Source organism: Megascapheus bottae, chromosome X, assembly GCF_031878675.1.
Source record: "Megascapheus bottae isolate mThoBot1 chromosome X, mThoBot2.hap1, whole genome shotgun sequence".
Taxonomy (NCBI): domain Eukaryota; kingdom Metazoa; phylum Chordata; class Mammalia; order Rodentia; family Geomyidae; genus Megascapheus; species Megascapheus bottae.
Genome location: NC_143547.1, coordinates 6,870,467 through 6,888,723, shown reverse-complemented (window position 1 = coordinate 6,888,723; position 18,257 = coordinate 6,870,467). Strand labels below are relative to the sequence as shown.

Sequence of the window (18,257 nt, the reverse complement as noted above, 5' to 3'; positions counted from 1 at the left end):
CCTTTCTTATTTATAAGCACTGTGGCTCCAGGGAGGCACAGCCTAGATCTAGGGCAGTGACTCTCTTGCCTGTAGAGTCCACAGGCAGAGGCCGGCAAAAATGACCCCAGTACTGTGTGTGCCTCCTTCACCTCTGGAGTTCCAGACCCCAGCAGGCAGGGCAGGTCTGGAGAGGGCACTGCACACAGTGCTGGATTAGGCAGGTCTTTGTGCGGGAAGGAGAGGTGGCCAGGCTACATCAATACTGCTGGTGCAGGAGGACTGGACTCAGATGCTTCCCTTGAGGCCTGAAACTCATCAGCCAGCTCTTGGCTTTTTGTCTTCTAAAGGCAGCTCCTGGGTGGCCCAAGGAAAGGGCCACCATTTCGTACTGCATGGCTGGAGTTGGACTTGAGTCCAATTATAGTAAGGGAAGGACACAAGTGAGAATTTTCCCAGGGAGAGATCATACCGGAATAAGGGTTTCCTTGGCACACAAGACCGATGCAGGCTTAGAAGCACACCTGATGGCAGCACTGCGGGGTGTTGGATGGGAGAAGGCCCCTGAGCAACAGAAGCAGGAAGAGAGAGGCAAGCTTCAACAACCTGGTTATTGCCAACAAGATGCAAAGGTTTTTTGCAAATTCTCCCTGGAGTGCTGGACCACGCCACCCCTTCACGTGCAGATAGTTGGGAACTACGGAGTAGGAGCTTCTCAGGAGTGTAATGTGTCAAAGGATGTGCAGTGTGGGAATAGACAGCTTGGAAAGGCCAAAACTATGCTGTCTCCCTGTACCTCAGCACAAATCTTGCCTCCTCCTCTTCCTCCTTGCCTGCCTTTGGCAAGATAGTACTGAGTACTATGGTGTATAATGTATTAGGAGTCAAGACCCTGGCATAAAATTCAAGTAAATAAATGGGCAGGCAAGCCTCAGGAGAATGACCATGTCTTGAATGGAATGGCTAGAGAGGAACCAGGACGAGGCAGGACCTGGATTAGCAGAGACACAAAGATCTGGTGGCCTAGGCCAGATAATGCCTGAAAATGAAGTGTGCTCTGCACAGGGAACAGTGTAGACAGCCTGGTTTAGGATGATGGGGATTCCAAAGAGGCTGGGGAGTAGGAAGTCATCAAAAAGTGCACATTTTAACTTTTTTCCAAGTCACCAGGTTTTTTTTTTGCCAGTCCTGGGGCTTGAACTCAGGGCTTGACACTGTCCTTGGGCAATTTTTGCTCAAAGCTAGCACTCTGCCACTTGAGCCTCAGCTCCACTTCCAGCTATTTCTGTGTATGTGGTACTGAGGAATCAACTCCAGGGCCTTGTGCATGCTAGGTGAGCATGTTACTACTAGGGCAAACCCCCTCCAACACATCAGAGCTGTATTTTACAGGGAAGCAGAGAAATAGGGACTTAGTGGAGGTAGACCAGAAGGGGTTTCTTTTATACACACTTGGAGGGAATGTGTAAGGAGGTTACTGAGGAAGGGGACAAGAGCAGGAAGGAGGTGATTTAATTTCCTTCTACTTAGGTGGGTCTGGGAAGAGCATAACGTGCTGGATGCTGTTTTAACTGTGCTATTTAAGGGAAGAATGTGGTCGTTGGAAATGGTGGCAGTTGGACAACAGGGAAGCAAGAGAGGATTTCCTCCTTCCTGCACTCTTGCCCCTCAATCTCCACCCTGTTTCAAGTGCCAACAACGATGTGCACCTCTAACTTTTTTAGGCCAGCCTGCCATACACATACATATGCAAGTAGGCAGCCATATACTTTGCCTGTACACATCCCCCGATTACACACACTTACAGCGCAGTTAAGGTAGTACACCAAGGATGCAATGGCTGGAAACCATCCCTAGGCTCCATGTCAGACTTACACTCCTACTCTTGCAGATGTGCTCTCTTTACAAACATGCTGGGATGTATGTCAGAATTCCTTTCCTGATGTCCCCAAGTATCAGCTGTGCTTTCAGGTGGGGGCTATCAGAAAACATTAATTAGTGGCTTTGCTACCTTAGCAGTAAGTGGTAAGTGGTATCAATCCACATTCTGTGCATAGCTCAAAGGCTGCTTCCTCTACATTCTAAATGTGCTGGGCCAAGTTTTAATCTGGCACTTTTCTTTTTATTGTAAATTTGACATACATAAGTCAGGTAATGAGTATATTTATTTTGCCAGTTCTGGGATTGAACTCAGGGCCTAAGCACTGTCCTTGGATTTTCTCAAGTCTAGAGCTCTACCACTTGAGCCTCAGCACCACTTCCAGCTTTTTTCTCTGTATGTGGTACCAAGGAATCGAACCCGGGTCTTCGTGCATGCTAGGCAAGCACTCTACCACTAGGCCAAACTCCCAGCTATGAGTACATTTTTTTTAGAAGTCACACCCTCTCCCTCATTTTCCTCCAGTTTTTCCCTCCCCCCTCCACATTGTAAAGTTCAGTTCCAATATAGTTTGTAATAAAGTACCACTGCTGAATTAGTTCACTGTTTGTCCCACCATTTCTGTGCTTCTCCTTTCCCTCCACACATCAGGTAAACTTACTTACAAGACAATGGGTACAGAAATCAAAAGTAGTGACAAAAGGGAAAAAAACTGAAGTAAGAAAGGGGGGAAGAACCATAAGCAGTACAATAAAGAAAACCTCTTATTTCCAATTCTTGGAGTTCACTGCAATAAGCATCATTTTATATGATCATACATACATAAGCTATTGAGCCCTTGTGATCCTCTCTTCAGAATATCTTAAGGGAGAAAGCACCATTGAAATAAAGCAAGCAAGCAAGAAGTATCCTAAATGCCATCCACCCAAAGAAAAGTACTCCCTACTACGAGGTGGTCATCTAATACTTTCCAGGAGGTTAGTGCAGCCTTTCAAGGGGTACACAAGGAGAGAGAAAGAACATATGGGTAGGAACTGTTGAGGCCAAAAGAACTAGCTCCACGGAGGCCTCAATCACTTGGGCTCTTAATCTATGAGGACAGAGGAAAGCAAAACTGAAGCACACATCTGGCACATGACTAAGTTACAGAGAGGGGACACAACTGCTTAGAGATCTATCACAAGATCAGGATTTGAGTGTGGGGGGAAGCTCTGGAGAACTTTGAATTTCGTTAAGTATCACAGTTGAAGTATCACATGGATATTTCAATGGCTGGTCAAGATGAAAGCTTGTTCCCTGACAGGATGTTTTCTTAAATGTAGAGAAAGAACATGGCATTTCCCTTTTAAAGACTCCAGAGAGAGCCTGGGAATTTAGCTTAGCACTAGAGTGATTGTCTAGCATGAATGAAGCCCTGGGTTTGATTCCTCAGTGCCACATACACAGAAAAAGCAGGAAGTGGCAATGTGGCTCAAGTGGTAGAGTGCTAGCCTTGAGCAAAAGAAGCTCAGAGACAGTGCCTAGTCTCTGAATTCAAGCCCCAGGACCAGCAAAAACAAAAGACTCCTGAGGGGGAAAAAATTTTGGTTTCTTGATTTATGCAATGCTCAGGCACTAGATATGGAGGAAAATAATGAAGGTAAGGGTCACTTGGAATATGGGATTAAAAATTCTGCATCCATGCTTACAGATGGGCAGAAAGAACTACTCCATGTATGGTTGCCAGAGTTAACATAGTATATTTGGTACGTTAAATTCATATTTTAGGAAATCAAATGAATTCATTCTTAGAAGAAGCACTTTCCACACAGTATTTGGGACATACTTACACCACATATTGTGCATCATTTATGGGTAATACTAATTGAACTCACCATTCTCCATTTTACCAATATGATCAGACTACCCTCTTCTAACATTTGAGTTACTCATGCAAACAGCTCAGTGATTAAAAACACACATGATGCCAGAGCCGGGTGTGGTGGCTCACACCTGTAGTCCTAGCTAACCAGGAGGCTGAGACGTGAGGATCAAGGCTCAAAGCCAGAGCCAGCACAAAAGGACCTGAGATTCTTTTTTTTTTTGCCAGTCCTGGGCTTGAGCTCAGGGCCTGAGCACTGCCCTTGGACTTTCTCACAGCTAGAGCTCTACCACTTGAGCCTCAGCACCACTTCTGGCTTTTTTCTATGTATGTGGTACCAAGGAATCGAACCCAGGTCTTCGTGCATGCTAGGCAAGCACTTTACCCACTAGGCCAAACTCCCAGCCCAGGACCTGAGATTCTTATCTCCAATTAATCACTAGAAAATGGGAAGTGGGGCTTGGCTCAAGGGAAGGGCAGTAGCCTTGAGCTGAAGAGCTCAGGGATAGCGCCCAGGCCCAGGCCAAGTTCAAGCCCCATGACCCACAAAAAAAAACAAACAAAAAAACACCACGATGCCAGATACTAGAAGAGAGGCACTCTTAAAAATGAAAACACACTGATACTTTTATTCTTCGCAGAGGGAAGGGTTATTGGTTTTTCTTTTTCAGTCCCATCCTGAGTATTAAACATGTGTACATTTGGGAAAGAACCCCCTTCCCTGCAGTACAACAGGTGTTCCTACAGAAACTGCAGTGTTTCCATCCAGTGTCACCAGGTCCACCTGTGAGCCCCGCCGAACCCAGCAGGCAGCCTTGGGGTTCCCTCCATCCTCGCTTGAGGGAGCTGTGGCTACGCTCTTAGTTCCTTTCCTCGGTTGATTGCTCCAAACACCCACACTGGGCGCTTGTGAATCTCAACTCTGCACAAAAGGGAACCCTAAGCAGCCTAAGTTCCCAGCAAGCAAGAGCTCTGCTCACGAGTTTGGAGGGGTCTACCCTCTGGCTGAGGACACAGCGAGAGTGGCTCACTGTGTGAGAAGACAAAAGGCACCTGCAGAAAACCAGCTCCAATGTCCTCTGTCACTGAGAGTCAGTTCATGTGGTGTCACGTGGGGGGCGAGGGCCGGGCGCACTATGGAGACTCACCGAGGCAGCCGCAGCTCTGGGCTATAATTAAAGCAGGCTGTGAACATACTGTTCACGCAAGCCTTAGCAGAACATGAGTCATGCTGGTGGAGTGAAGCACACAGCTTCAGAGGTTCCATTTCTATTTGCTGCGTTTGGGGCTCTTATATTTTGGCTCAGGTTTAGGTCCCCTCCCATTCACCCCCTCAGGAACCAAGCCTTGAGGTTAGACACAGGTAAGGGTCCACCTGGCCGCCAGGAAGGAGAGTGGGGCTGGGCTAGACAGGCACCAGGTTAAACGTATCACCAGAGCCAGGGCCACACATCTCGCCTTAGTGGATGCCAGTGGGCTGTCACGGATCAGAAAAATTCAAAGTAGACAAAACCTGACCCTTTTGACGATTGCTATTATATGAAATGGTTTTCAAGAAAATAAAAATTGGCAAAGAGAAGAAAGCTGAAAGCTGGGCATATGGCTTAGTGGGAGAGTGGTGGCCTAGCATGTATGAAGCCCCAGGTTTGATTCCTCGGTACTACATACACAGAAAAACCCAGAAGTGACACTGTGGCCCAAATGGTAGAGTAGCCTTGAGAAAGCTCAAGGACAATACCCAGGCCGTGAGTTCAAGCCCAAAGATTGGAAAAAAAAGAAAAGAAAGTTGAAACATGGGTTAACATGAAGTCTCATGATCCCTACACAGCATGTAGCTAACTGAGTTCCCATGACAGGTACAGTTTATTCTAAGCTAGAGACACCTGCCCCAGCTCAGTGACTGACTCAGGCCCAAGGCGCTGCCTTAGTGTCCTCCCTTATGGAATAGGAAGGATAATAATCCTCTTTCTCTCTTATGGTGACAACCAGCACCATCATAGACAAAATACTCTCATAATCTCATTTAATCATAATCTAAAAATCCTGTAAGCCCCTCCCCCCAAGTATGATTAATGTATGATTTGGGGAATTCAGATTCTAACACAGGAATTTGGGGAAGGGAGGATTATAGTCAAACCACGGCAACATGTCTAAAAAAAAAAACTGGAGCCAAAACAGCTTTACAGGGTCTTCAGCTAGATATTGTTGGTTGAGAAAAGTAAACTGTACAAAATTACACAAGTTCATTTTTCTATAGAACACAATAAAAGTACTCTGTATAAATGTATGCATATATGGGTCTGAACAGGTTTATAAGCAGACAAGTGAAAATACCGAAGGAAATATAGCAGGTAAATATGGCTTCCTTACATGAGTGAGAAGGGCCATGCTAAAGGTTGGGAGGAAAAGTGAAGAAATAATATATAGTCATGTCCTTCATAGATGGATAGGCTGGGTTTAGTGGCTCACAGCTGTAACACTAGCTATGCAGGAAGCTGAGATGTAAGGATCATGGTTCAAAGCCAGCCTGATCAAGGAAGTCCATGAGACTCCTATCTAATTAACAAGCAAAAAGCTGGAATTGAGGTGTGGCTCAAGTAGCCCAGTGTCAGCCTCAGCCTTGAGTCAAAAAGCTAAGCAAACACTCAAGGACGTGAGTTTAAGGCCCAGTACCAACAAAAGTGATGTTGAAAATGTCCTATTATCCTAAAGAAAATATTAATTATCTTTAGATTGTCGCAAAATATTTTCCTTCTCTGAGTGACGCATATTTTTACATATACAGAAATGAACAGTGATATCGAAAATGGGCCAGAGTTACATAAAACAGGAAAGACACTTCTATTTCCACACTCAGGTGTTGACATTGTACCCAAAGGATAATGTGAAGACAATAAAGAAATGATGAGTGGAAGAATAATTAAATTAGGAAGCGTAGAATAAACTAAATAAAAAGAAATGGGGGCTGGCAGTTTGGCCTAGTGGTAGAGTGCTTGCCTAGCATGCACGAAGACCCAGGTTCAATTCCTCGGTACCACATACATAGAAAAAAGCCAGAAATGGTGCTGAGGCTCAAGTGGTAGAGCTCTAGCCTTGAGAAAGTCCAAGGACAGTGCTCAGGCCCTGAGCTCAAGCCCAGGACTGGCAAAAAAAAAAAAAGAAATGGAAGCTAAAGAGAGAGTGAAACAAGAGGAATTGAAACATATTCCTAGACAGTTATACATATGAATGTTCTTGGTAGTATTATTTATAATGGCAAAACAACTGAAAGCCAAGTGCCAGTGGCTACGCCTGTAATTCTAGCTACTCAGGAGGCTGAGATCTGAGGATCATGGTTCAAAGCCAGTCCGAGCATGAAAGTCCATGAGACTCCTATCTCTGATTAACCACCAGAAAACCAGCAATGGCACTGTGGCTCAACATGGTAGATCATAAGTCTTGAGCTGAAGAGCTCAGGGACAGCACCCAGGTCCAGGGTTCAAGCACCATGAATAACAACAACAACAACAACAACAAAAATAGAAACTGCTGGTGAACTGATAAAGAAACAAATGTATATTCATATGCTGGTATCTATAAATACATGATAAAACACAAATGAATGTCACCATTATATTCCTGAGGAGCAATGATTATCTGTATGTACCACCAAACCCATGTTCCATGGAAAGATTTTAGAATACTTGAACTCCATTTAGTCTCTCCACATTTATTTAGTCTTTGTAAACTTTGGTATAACTAAATAGAAGTGATGGGGATAGGTACCAAGTTAATTAAGTTCTTCCGGCAAAAGGGAAAGAAAATATCTTCAGGCAAGAAGGATTACTTCTTAGAATGATGTAAATCAGAGTCCCAGGAAAAGGTGTGAAGCATAATCTGCCCCAGGTCCTCATTCCATTCTTTCCCTCAAATGAGAGACTTTATCTTCGTTGACCTGGTACTAACAGAAAACCAGATTGAATAATGAATAAAGAACAGAAATACAGGCTCACAGTTTCAGCAACATTAAGTTAAGGAATGTGGCAGTGACATCTGGTGAGGGCCACTGCATTGCACTAAACCTGGCAGAAAAACAAGCAAGCGCTGGTGAAACAGAGAAGAAAGTCAGGCCAAATTCATCTTTTTAACCAGGAATCCCCATAACAGCACTAACCCACACTCATAAAGGCAAAGCCTGAGGGCTCTAGCTTTAAGTCTCACTTCTCAACTCTTTTATGATTACAGTCACATTTCAGCACAATTGGAAGGGACAATCAGATCATAGCACAGACCCTGTGGGGTTAGGAATTCAATTTGTATTATCATTCAACCATTCACAGGCTTAGACTTTGGGTTTGCCTTTCAGAAACCTCAGTCCTCTGGCTACAGGAGTCAGGGTTTCTGTCAGTATAATCACAGAAACTTTCAGATCCTTTGGGAAGATTTTCAGCTGGGAATTTAAAGTCTTGTACTGACCATTTTCCCCCCACTGCTTCAGCAGCAATCAACCACATGTATTTTAACTAAAATGCTCTAAGGTACCAAATATTTGGTCTCTCAGTGCCTTGCCTTCTGTGGATTCTTGATTAAAGGCAATCATTGGAGTATATATTTTGCTATTTCCTGCCAAGGACTAAGAGCATCCTCTTCACTTGTGGAAACTATTTTTATAACTAATCATACCTGGGAACTCATTCCACAAAACCCAGGACAATACAGAGCGCTCACCCTTCAGGTTTGTTGTTTTGAAACCATGCCAGTATTAAATTCTCCATCCATATCAGACCAGTAGGCAATAATCATGTGACACATAACCACATTCAGTTAATGGCAGACCGCACATTGATGTTGGTCCCATGAGATTACATTGCCTAGTGGCATTATAGCTCTTAGTTTTTGTGTAAGAACACTGTGAGGTTCACACAATGATGAAATCTTCTAATGATCTATCCCTGTCATTGACACCCTAATTAGAAAGGAAGAAAATGCTGACAATGTTTGCTCTGGCCATACTGACACCATATAAAGCCAACCTATTTATGCATGAATGGTCTTAATGCCTCCTGATTCTCCTGAGGTTCTTGAGTTTGCTTTAGTAACTTATGCTTCTCTTTTGGAAAGTCCATTTACCTGGACTCCAGTGGCTCATGCCTTTAATCCTAGCTATTCAAGAGGCTGAAATCAGAGGATTTGCAAGGGTATGGAGCTAGCTCTGAGCAAAATAACTCAGCCCTGAGTTCAAGCCCCAATCTGACCAGCAAACACACACACACACACACACACACACACACACACACACACGCGCGCGCGCACACACACACACACACACACACACACACACACAATATTGGCATCATAAGGACAATTTTTAAATTTCTTTCCAAGTTGTATTTTTTTGCACTGGTCCTAACTTTCTTGCTCAAGGCTACTGCTCTACTATTTAAAGCTTTAAAGCACAGCTCTACTTTTGGGGGGGGGGGGTTACCTGGGTGCTTAATTGGAGATAAAATGCTTATGGATTTTCCTGTGTTGCTCAGATCTCAACCTCCTGAGTTGCTAGGATTACAAGCGTGAGCTATCAGAGTATAGTCAAAGTTAAATTGTTTAAATAGTTAATTGCCTTTTTGAAGTCAACAATCAACCTTAATGGGTCAAATATTCAATGTCTGATGGTTTTTGATGTTCAGATACCTCTGTAGCAAAGGAATGGAATGTCTGATTAATATGTGTATATATGACTGCACACACAATACGGAGAGGAAACCTAGAGCTTCATGCATGCTAGGCACGCATTCTACTACTGAGCTTCATTTCTAGCTCTGATGACATTTCAAGTTTGAGAATAAATGTCCACCAGAACTAAATACATAGTTCCCAATCTCTAAAACAGAACCAAACTTCTGAGAATAAAAGTAAGATTCTGAACTAGAATTGCATTTTCATCCTTGCTGGTGATTTTTTTTTGTCTTTTTCTTTTTTAGTACTGGGTATTGAACCCAGGATGTTGCAATTGCTAGGCAAGCGCTTTGCCATTGAGCTACAACCTAGCCCCCTGCTGGTGATTTAGTAAAGGATCTGTCCCAGGGGAATCAATGGATACATAGACTTCTGTAGAACTTTATGTTCTTGAATTTGTGGCCAAACTAAAATATAAATAATGTGAAACACAAGTTACTTCCAAGTTCCAATGTTTGGATGAAGAATGAAATAGTAAACAGTAAATAGTAGAAACAGATCAGCTTTGCCTTATTTACTACTACTGAATTAGAGAGAGTGTACTTACCTGAGCGGTCACAATCAATGATATTAAATATGAGTTTCAGGTCAGATTGGTACATGCACATAGTTTCAAGTACAGAAGTTTTCATCTACAATAAAGATTTTTCTTAGTGTTAACACATTAAAAATTAACAACACAGATCAATTTTAGCAATTGTAAAAACCATAAAACATCCCCACCAACTTCCTTTCCATCTGTCTTGCCCCCTTCCCTTCCTGTCTCTTTCCTCTGTGTGTATTATGTTAGGAATGGAACCCAAGCTCTTGTATTCCTGCTCTACAACTGAGCTATATTCCAAGTGCACTGATGGTATTTAAATAGAATCTGAGGGAGTAGCTTTCCTCTGGCCCAACCATGTGTAATCACATTAAGAACCTTGTTCTGTGTTCATTAGGAGAACAAAGTAAGACCACTAAAAAACAACTGCCAACATTACAGAAAGTTTTGTGTGGATTATTTCATTTGGTTCTTTACAACCTTAAGGAATAGGAACAGAATTGTGTGTCTATCCCACAGACAAGAAAAGAGAGGTAAAAATAACTTTACCAACAGTCATGTAGCTATTACATGAGATTTGAATCTCATCTTTATCAAGCCAATCCCTAATATCTAAATCACAGTGGTAAAATGTCACTGAAGTTAAATGCCTCCTTCCTAGAGAGTCACCATTTTATTTCCTTTCTCTCAGTTTTTTTTTCATCTTCCCTCAAATGCTCACAAGTCCTGGCTCCAACGAGCTCAATGTTATAATTAATTGCTGATGGAATGCTCATAAGTAGGGACTGAAATCCAATCTCTTTCCCTGGGAGGTTGTCATTTTAATAAGGTACCATACATTTCAATTCTTTTCTGCACAGACAGGGTCATGTTAGCATGACTATTACATTGTTAGGAGATATGTGAAGTATTTCCAAATGTGTGTGGCACAAGGAAATAATGTCACATCTGGGAAGAAGTTAAAATAAGAATTCCATATTTGACATGGGTCTGCTTTCATTTTTCATGCAGCTTGTTCTAGAGAATACATTTCCTAAACAGGTCACCAGGGAGACACCCTTTGCTCTTTTCTTAGACTGCCATTCCCATTCATAACATGATACCACTCGCAACTTTTCAAAGTCCTAAATTGCTTTAGGGTTGGCCAAAGGGTGCTTTCTTCCAGCCAGATTTGATCTGGTGGCAAGTGATACTTACTTTTTCATCACAACTTTCAATTTGAACATCCTTGAAACAGGACATGTAGTCAATATTTCCATCACTGTCTTTGTTTACCAGCTGTGAACTCAGGGTTCTCCAAGGTAAGCCCAGCTCCAAAATGCTTTCCATACAAAGAACCCACTGGGCTAATGAAATTTTTCCTGACAACAACAAAAAAAGCCCATGTATATAGAATTTGAAAAGAAGCATGAACTAACAGGCACAGCCAGAGTCTAGCTTTGGGTTTTGAGACCTGGAAGCTGCTGGTTTCCATGATCTGTCCTCAATAGCTGAAGACAGGCTTTCCTATTATACAGATTTTACCCTTCCTGTCCTCTATAAGAAATCTCACTGGACACTGGTGGCTCAGGCCTGTAATCCTAGCTACTCAGGGGGCTGAGATTTGAGGATCGTGGTTCAAAGCCAGCCCCGGAATGAAAGTCCATGAGACTCTTATCTCAAACCGTCAGAAAACTGGAAGTGGCGCTGTGGCTCAAGTGATAGAGCGCTAGCCTTGAGCTGAAGAGCTCAAGGACAGTGCTCAACCCCACAGTTCAAGGTCCACTACTGACAAAAAAAAAAGAAATTTCATTTGGGCTGCTTTTTTTTTCCTTTTCCTGATTAAGAAAAAATGTTCTGCTTATTATAGAACATTTGAAATCAATAGAAGGCATAAGATGTATATGTGGATATACATATAGGTGTGATTTTTATTTCTGGTAATATGTATTTGCTTATTCTGCTTGCTGTCAATGCAGTTACTCTAGTTTTGTTAGCTCTTTCATGGCATTCTTCGACATAAACTTTATATATGTTAAATATTATATATTATACATTGCGGGGGGGGCTGTGGAGCTTTAACTCAGTCTGGGCGCTTTCTCTGAGCTCTTCAGCTCAAGGCTAGTGCTCTGCCATGTTGAGCCACACTGCCACTTCATTAACTGGAGATAAGAGTATCAGACTTTCTTGCTGGGGCTGGCTTTGAACCACAATCCTCAGATTTCAGTGCTCTGAGTAGTTAGGATTACAAATGTGAGTCACCAGAGCCTGGCTATGTGTATTACCATATATTAAACAATATTTTCATATAGTATATATTAATTTTATATTGCATGCAAAATATACTTTATTACACTATATTTTTCATATATTTTATTGTAATTAATAGAAGGGTTACATTATATTCACCAGATAGAAGGTGCATTACTTCACATACATTGATACCCTTTCTCACGTCTTGGTCCCCATTTCCCTCCCCCCACTCCTACCCCTCACCTTGTTTTCCTCTCTTCCCTATCCGACTTCAAATAATCAAATATGCATATATACAATATATCAGATAACAAGGTGAGATACTGTAACGATATGAGATAACCAAGGGACAGCAAAAGAGATGAGAGATAACACAGACACTGAGGACAACAATCACTCATTACATGGCTTTTGTTTCTGTGTCCTGGAGGTCCTTTCATTTAGAGTCATTCTATATGGCCTTATGTATCAAGGTTTTGCTCTATTGTAAATCTCTGCTAGGAGAGCCCAAGGTTTCTACTGATTATGACAAATGAGGGAAACCATTGAGCCTATGTTCCTTTGAGTCTGGCTTATTTCACTTAATATGATTTTTTCTAAGTCTTTCCATTTCCTTACAGATGGGACGATGTCATTCTTTCTGACAGCAGCATAGAATTCCATTGTGTATAAATACCACATCTTGTTGATCCACCCATCAACTGAGGGGCGTCTGGGTTGGTTCCATATCTTTGCTATGGTAAATAGTGCTGCAATGAACATCGCTGTGCTAGTGTATTTAGTATGTCCTTTTTTCTGGACCATTGGGTAAATGCCAAGTAGTGTGGCATTGCTGGGTCATAAAGGAGTTCTATGTTTAGTCTTTTGAGGAACTGCCGTACTGCTTTCCATAGTGGTTGAATGAGTTTGCACTCCCACCAACAGTGTAGTAGTGATCCCTCCTGGCCACATCCCCTCCAGCACCTGTTATTATTAGTTTTCCTGATCCTGGCCATTCTAACTGGAGTGAGGTGGAATCTTAGAGTTGTTTTGATTTGCATTTCTTTCATGGCCAGAGATGTTGAGCATTTCTTCATGTGTCTATAGGCCATTTTTATTTCTTCAGAAAAGATTCTTTTTAAGTCTTTGGCCCAACTTTTAATGGGATGGTTGTTTCTTTGGAGATTAGTTTTGGAGCGTATGTCCATTGTATGGTTAGCGAAGATCTTCTCCCACTCTGTATACACTATATTTTATATTATATATGTTATACTATATATTATATAATGTAATGTTATATATATATATAATTCCATTATCTCAGATTCTTTTGTAATTGGATCGTCTTATCAATCAACTACTGTGATTTTCTAGCAATATATGCTTGTTAACTGCCTGCTTTTTAAGAATTCATTTTTGCTATTGTAGTTTTAGCCAAGTACATATAGATAAGGACTTAATTTTATTTATCCTTTTTAATATCACTTATCTTTACAATCCTGAAATTTTCATCAGTTCTTAGATACTCAAACTTTATCTTATTCTTATGTTCTATTCCCATTCTGACACACAGATCAGATGTTTGATAAACCTTTACCCATTTTAGATGTTTACTAAACTTTCTCATTTGCTATTCATATCTATTTTAAAATCTTTCACTTTGAATGGTAAATAGAGTGTCTGTGTACTGGTGCTTGATCTCTGGGCCTCAAATTCATCACTCAACAATCTTTTTTTTCTCTGTGAGAGTTAAAAAAATAAAATTCCAATGAGGCAAAGAAAAGTAAAACTAATTTGTATGTAACCTGATATTCTAAGAAATGGAAGAATTTTATATTTGTACCACCTGATTTACTGCAGTCTCGAACATTGAAAGCATTAGTGAGTTCATATTGTCGTGAAATTATTTTGTCTTTTAACATTTTGATGGCATTTCTTTCCAAAATATGAACCCTGTAGGAAGAACAAAATTAGGAAGAAGTTACATAAATTACCCTGGTGTATTTTAATGTATCATGTTACCATTTCCCAGTTAATGAATTAAATAAATGTATACATACCAGGTAACTCATCAATGTGTGTGTGTGTGTGTGTGTGTGTGTGTGTGTGTGTGTAATGGCATGCATCTATGTGGCACTATGGCTCAAATTGGTAGGGTGATAGCCTTGAGCTAAAGAGCTTAGGGACGGTGCCCAGGCCCACAGTTCAAGTCCCACCAATGACAAAAATACAAGAAACAACAACAACAAAAACTTTACGTGTTACCTCAACCACAAATGGTACTAAAAAAGCTATGCAAAAGTTCTGGTAATACCCCCAAGCCAAAAGGTGGTTTCCTAGATAGTATTAGCGGTATCAAAGGTCTACTGGACAGAAAAATCCCAAGAAGGGGAATCGAATCCAGGGCTTTGTGCATCCTGGGTGAGCACTCTATCGCTAGGCGATGCTCCCGGCCCCTATGAGTTTCTTTATAGGTAGGAAAAATTTTATATAATTGTTTGGGAGAGATGTGTTAAATATTTAGTTACTGCACAAATGCTATGACACATGTACAGTGGATTCTTATACATATACTAAAATTATGTAGGTTCATGTATCCAAACTTGAAGTGATACTCATTATATAATATTTATGGAATAGTCAGTTGCAAAATCGATGGTACAAATTCTTTTTGTGTGCTGCTACTGAGGGTTAGATTCAAGGCCTCATGCTTTCATCTTGACTAGTACTATATAACCCATGTCTCCACTTTAAGGTTTTTTTCTGGCCAACTGGAGCTAAGAGTCTCTTGGATTTATCAGTCTGGGCTGGCTTGGAACATGTGGTCTTCAAATCTCAGCCTTTAGAGCAACAAGGATGGCAGGAATCAGTCACCAGTGCCAGACAGGATGAAATTAATACTATCTTTGCAAAAAGACACATTTATGCTATTTACTGTGTTCCTCTTTATACCTGATGAAGAGAGTTTTGTCTGCCGTGCCTGTTGATATGCCTAAACCTGTATCTAAGACAATACCTGCCACAGATGAGGGGTTCACAAGTTATTTTGAACAACAAATTCATAATCTTCTGGCACTCTATAGTACCAAAAATAAAAGGATGAGAGGATATCCTTTGTATTAATTTTAACTATTTATGAGGAAAAGGATTGAGAAGTAAGAGTAACAGGTAGTTAACTTTTGTATTTACTTTTTTCTCACTTCTTAATAATAAGCACAACGATTTTGAAATACATATGTAAAGATAATGTTGCAGGAAAAAGGTTAAACAATGAATATATTGTACATTTTAGTCACAAACATTTCTGGGTAAAGAAAGAAAAAGGTCAGATGAGGCTGGCTGTACAGTACAGAAAATTGTACGTAAATGGATTGAGTGACCATAAAAGTTTTTTTGTTATACTTCATTACAGTTATGAGTAATGGATGATTATGAATTAAAATTGTTCCCTTTGCTATCAAATACAGGCACATTCACCACTTGTTCACACTTTTGTTGATGACTTGATTTGTATGTTACTCTTAGTCACCTGGCATGACTTTCATATGCTCATTAATACCTAGTCTTCGGCATTCTCAGAACATACATACCTTTGAGAAAGATGCATCAGGCATGATGCACCAGTTACTCGGTACTGGAAAAATCGAGGGGTCCTGCCACAACCCAGCCTGATGTAAGCTCCTCGATTGCTACAGCTTTCATAAAAATTAGAAGCAGAAAAGACTGTAATAACCTGATGAAAAAAGAAGAAAGTAAGCCTCATTAAAATGAGTCTTCAAAAGGTCATTCAAGAAAGTCTGTTTCTGGCTGGGCATGGTGACTCACACCTATAATCCTAGCTACTCAGGAGGCTGAGATATGAGAATCAATGTTCAAAAGCAGCCTAGGTACAAAAGGACCTGAGACTTATCTCCAACTAACCCCTAGAAAACAGGAAGTGGGGCTTGGCTCTAGGGTAGGGTAGTATCCTTGAGCTGAAGAGCTCAGGGACAATGTCCAGGCCCAGGGGTAGGGTGGTATCCTTGAGCTACAAAGCTCATGGACAGTGCCTAGGCCAAGTTCAAGCCACATGACCCACACAAAAAAGAAAGAAAGAAAGAAAGAAAGAAAGAAAGAAAGAAAGAAAGAAAGAAAGAAAGAAAGAAAGAAAGAAATTAAGTCTGTTTCTGACTTTCTTAAAAAGGAAACGTAGTCCATAGTGCCTATAAATTATCCAAGTCTGACATGACTTCCACTGGAAAAAAAAAGCAAGCTTGTCACTCACTGTCTCAAGAAATACACAGGTCCTATCTACATATCCAAAACCCCAGCTTATGAACAACAGACAAGGTTCAGAGCTTTACAATACTAGAGCTTCAAGAGCAGAAAATTAAAGGACCAGTCACTATCTTCAGATAGAACTCGCAGTGAATGTGGTAGAAATGCAAAGAGAGGGCTGGAGTTTGGCCTACTGCACAAATACTGTGGTTCAATTCCTTGGTACCATATACATAGAAAAAGCAAGAAGTGGTACTATGGCTCAAGTGGTAGAGCTCTAGCCTTGAGAAGGCTCAAGGACAGTGCTCAGGCCCGGAGTTCAAGCACCAAGGACTGGCAAAAAAAAAGAAATGAAAAGAGAATATTGGTGGACAGCCAGGAGTCTGGCCCAGTTCTGTCCCACTGAGCTATCACTTCAGATAAGCCACACGTTTTACATTTTCTCATAACAAAGAAATCATTTTGCAACATTAGTATTAGCCTAAAATAAATCAGTAGAATTAAGGAAAGCATTGGTATGGAAAGAAATGCCATCCAATTTGTAATGCATTCTTATTTACTGCTCTTCACTATGGAAACAGAGGTAGCCTGGGACCACTGAAGGGAAACGACAGATTCCAATTCGATGGCCACCTCTCAACTGCCCCTGAGGAGCAACTTGCTGGCAACTGCCTCATCAGCCAGTGGAAAGGAACTGTGCTTAGTGTCTTCTGTTCTGCACAGGGAACATGCAAAGGGGGCCTTCACCACTGCCTCTTATATGCTTGTTGAGGAAAAGCAGTGTGAAGTTTGTTTACAGTTAGTGTAGAATGGCACTATTCCATACAGTGTCATGTAATAGAATTTGTTTCTGGGATTAGTGAACATCAGGAAAATGAGTCAAATATTGCTTAGGTGTTGTGACAGTGAAGCTCCTTCAAGTAACCTATGTGAAAGCTGCAGTCTCTACTTTCTGTGTATCACCAAAAAAGATGTCTGTTTTCTGGGCATCTAGGTCAGACAGAGTGTGCAGAGAGCACCACAGGTGGGTTGAGGGCGTCACCAACAATGTCAGCTCACCTTTCCGTCATGGCAGATATCATACCCATCGGGCTTGCACTCATGAGACCTAATGATCATCTTCAAGTGGTATTTACTAAGGATTGTGGAGGTAACATCTGGTCCAAAATAGCAGCCCCCTCCTCGACTTGTGTTTCGGTGACAGCCTTTCATACCTCTGGGATCACTCCACAGAAGGTCCATAACCTTGGGACAATAAAACCAAATTAGGCTACTACTTACAAATAAGATTCTGTCTTTCCAGATACCAACTTTTTTTACCAAAAATTTAACCCAAAGTTCCCAAAGAATATTCTCCACTTTTCCCTCAAAATTGTCCCAGACAGAGCTGGGAATATGGCTTATTAGTGGAATGCTTGCCTAGCATGCATGAAGCCCTGGGTTCAATTCCTCAGTACCACATAAGCAGAAAAAGCCAGAAGTGGGGCTATGGCTCAAGTAGTAGAGTACTAGCCTTGAGCACAAAGACATTCAGGAACAGAGCCCAAACCCTGAGTTCAAGCCCCAGGACTGGCAAAAACAATTGTTTCAGACACATTTCTTCCATGTAGCCTTTCTAACATAATACTAATGTCCCATACCACCTCACTTATCTTCCTTCTCATCTCCAATAACCAGTTTAGCAATGACCATATGCAAGGTAGAAATACTTGGTATCTATAAAGATTTAGTGCTTGGTTTTTCTTCCTTTACCCTAAAAAAAAATCTCGCTATACTAACTTTTTACAATTGATGAACACACTTATTTTCTCTTA

General features: G+C 41.3%; 1 protein-coding gene across 1 annotated transcript in view; it reads right to left on the bottom strand.

The window, feature by feature from the left end:
* Positions 1 to 7,422: 7,422 nt before the first annotated feature.
* The window catches only part of LOC150040435 (serine/threonine-protein phosphatase with EF-hands 1-like), a 44,213-nt gene continuing 33,378 nt past the window's right edge, over positions 7,423 to 18,257 (bottom strand). Inside the window, exons 13-18 of the mRNA XM_090326793.1 lie at positions 17,503 to 17,688; positions 15,777 to 15,919; positions 14,033 to 14,139; positions 11,173 to 11,336; positions 9,982 to 10,066; positions 7,423 to 7,659 (exon numbers count right to left, since the gene is read on the bottom strand). Coding sequence (XP_090182919.1) covers positions 7,640 to 7,659; positions 9,982 to 10,066; positions 11,173 to 11,336; positions 14,033 to 14,139; positions 15,777 to 15,919; positions 17,503 to 17,688 — 705 coding nt within the window. The 3' untranslated portion in view covers positions 7,423 to 7,639. The remainder of the gene's footprint in view (positions 7,660 to 9,981; positions 10,067 to 11,172; positions 11,337 to 14,032; positions 14,140 to 15,776; positions 15,920 to 17,502; positions 17,689 to 18,257) is intronic.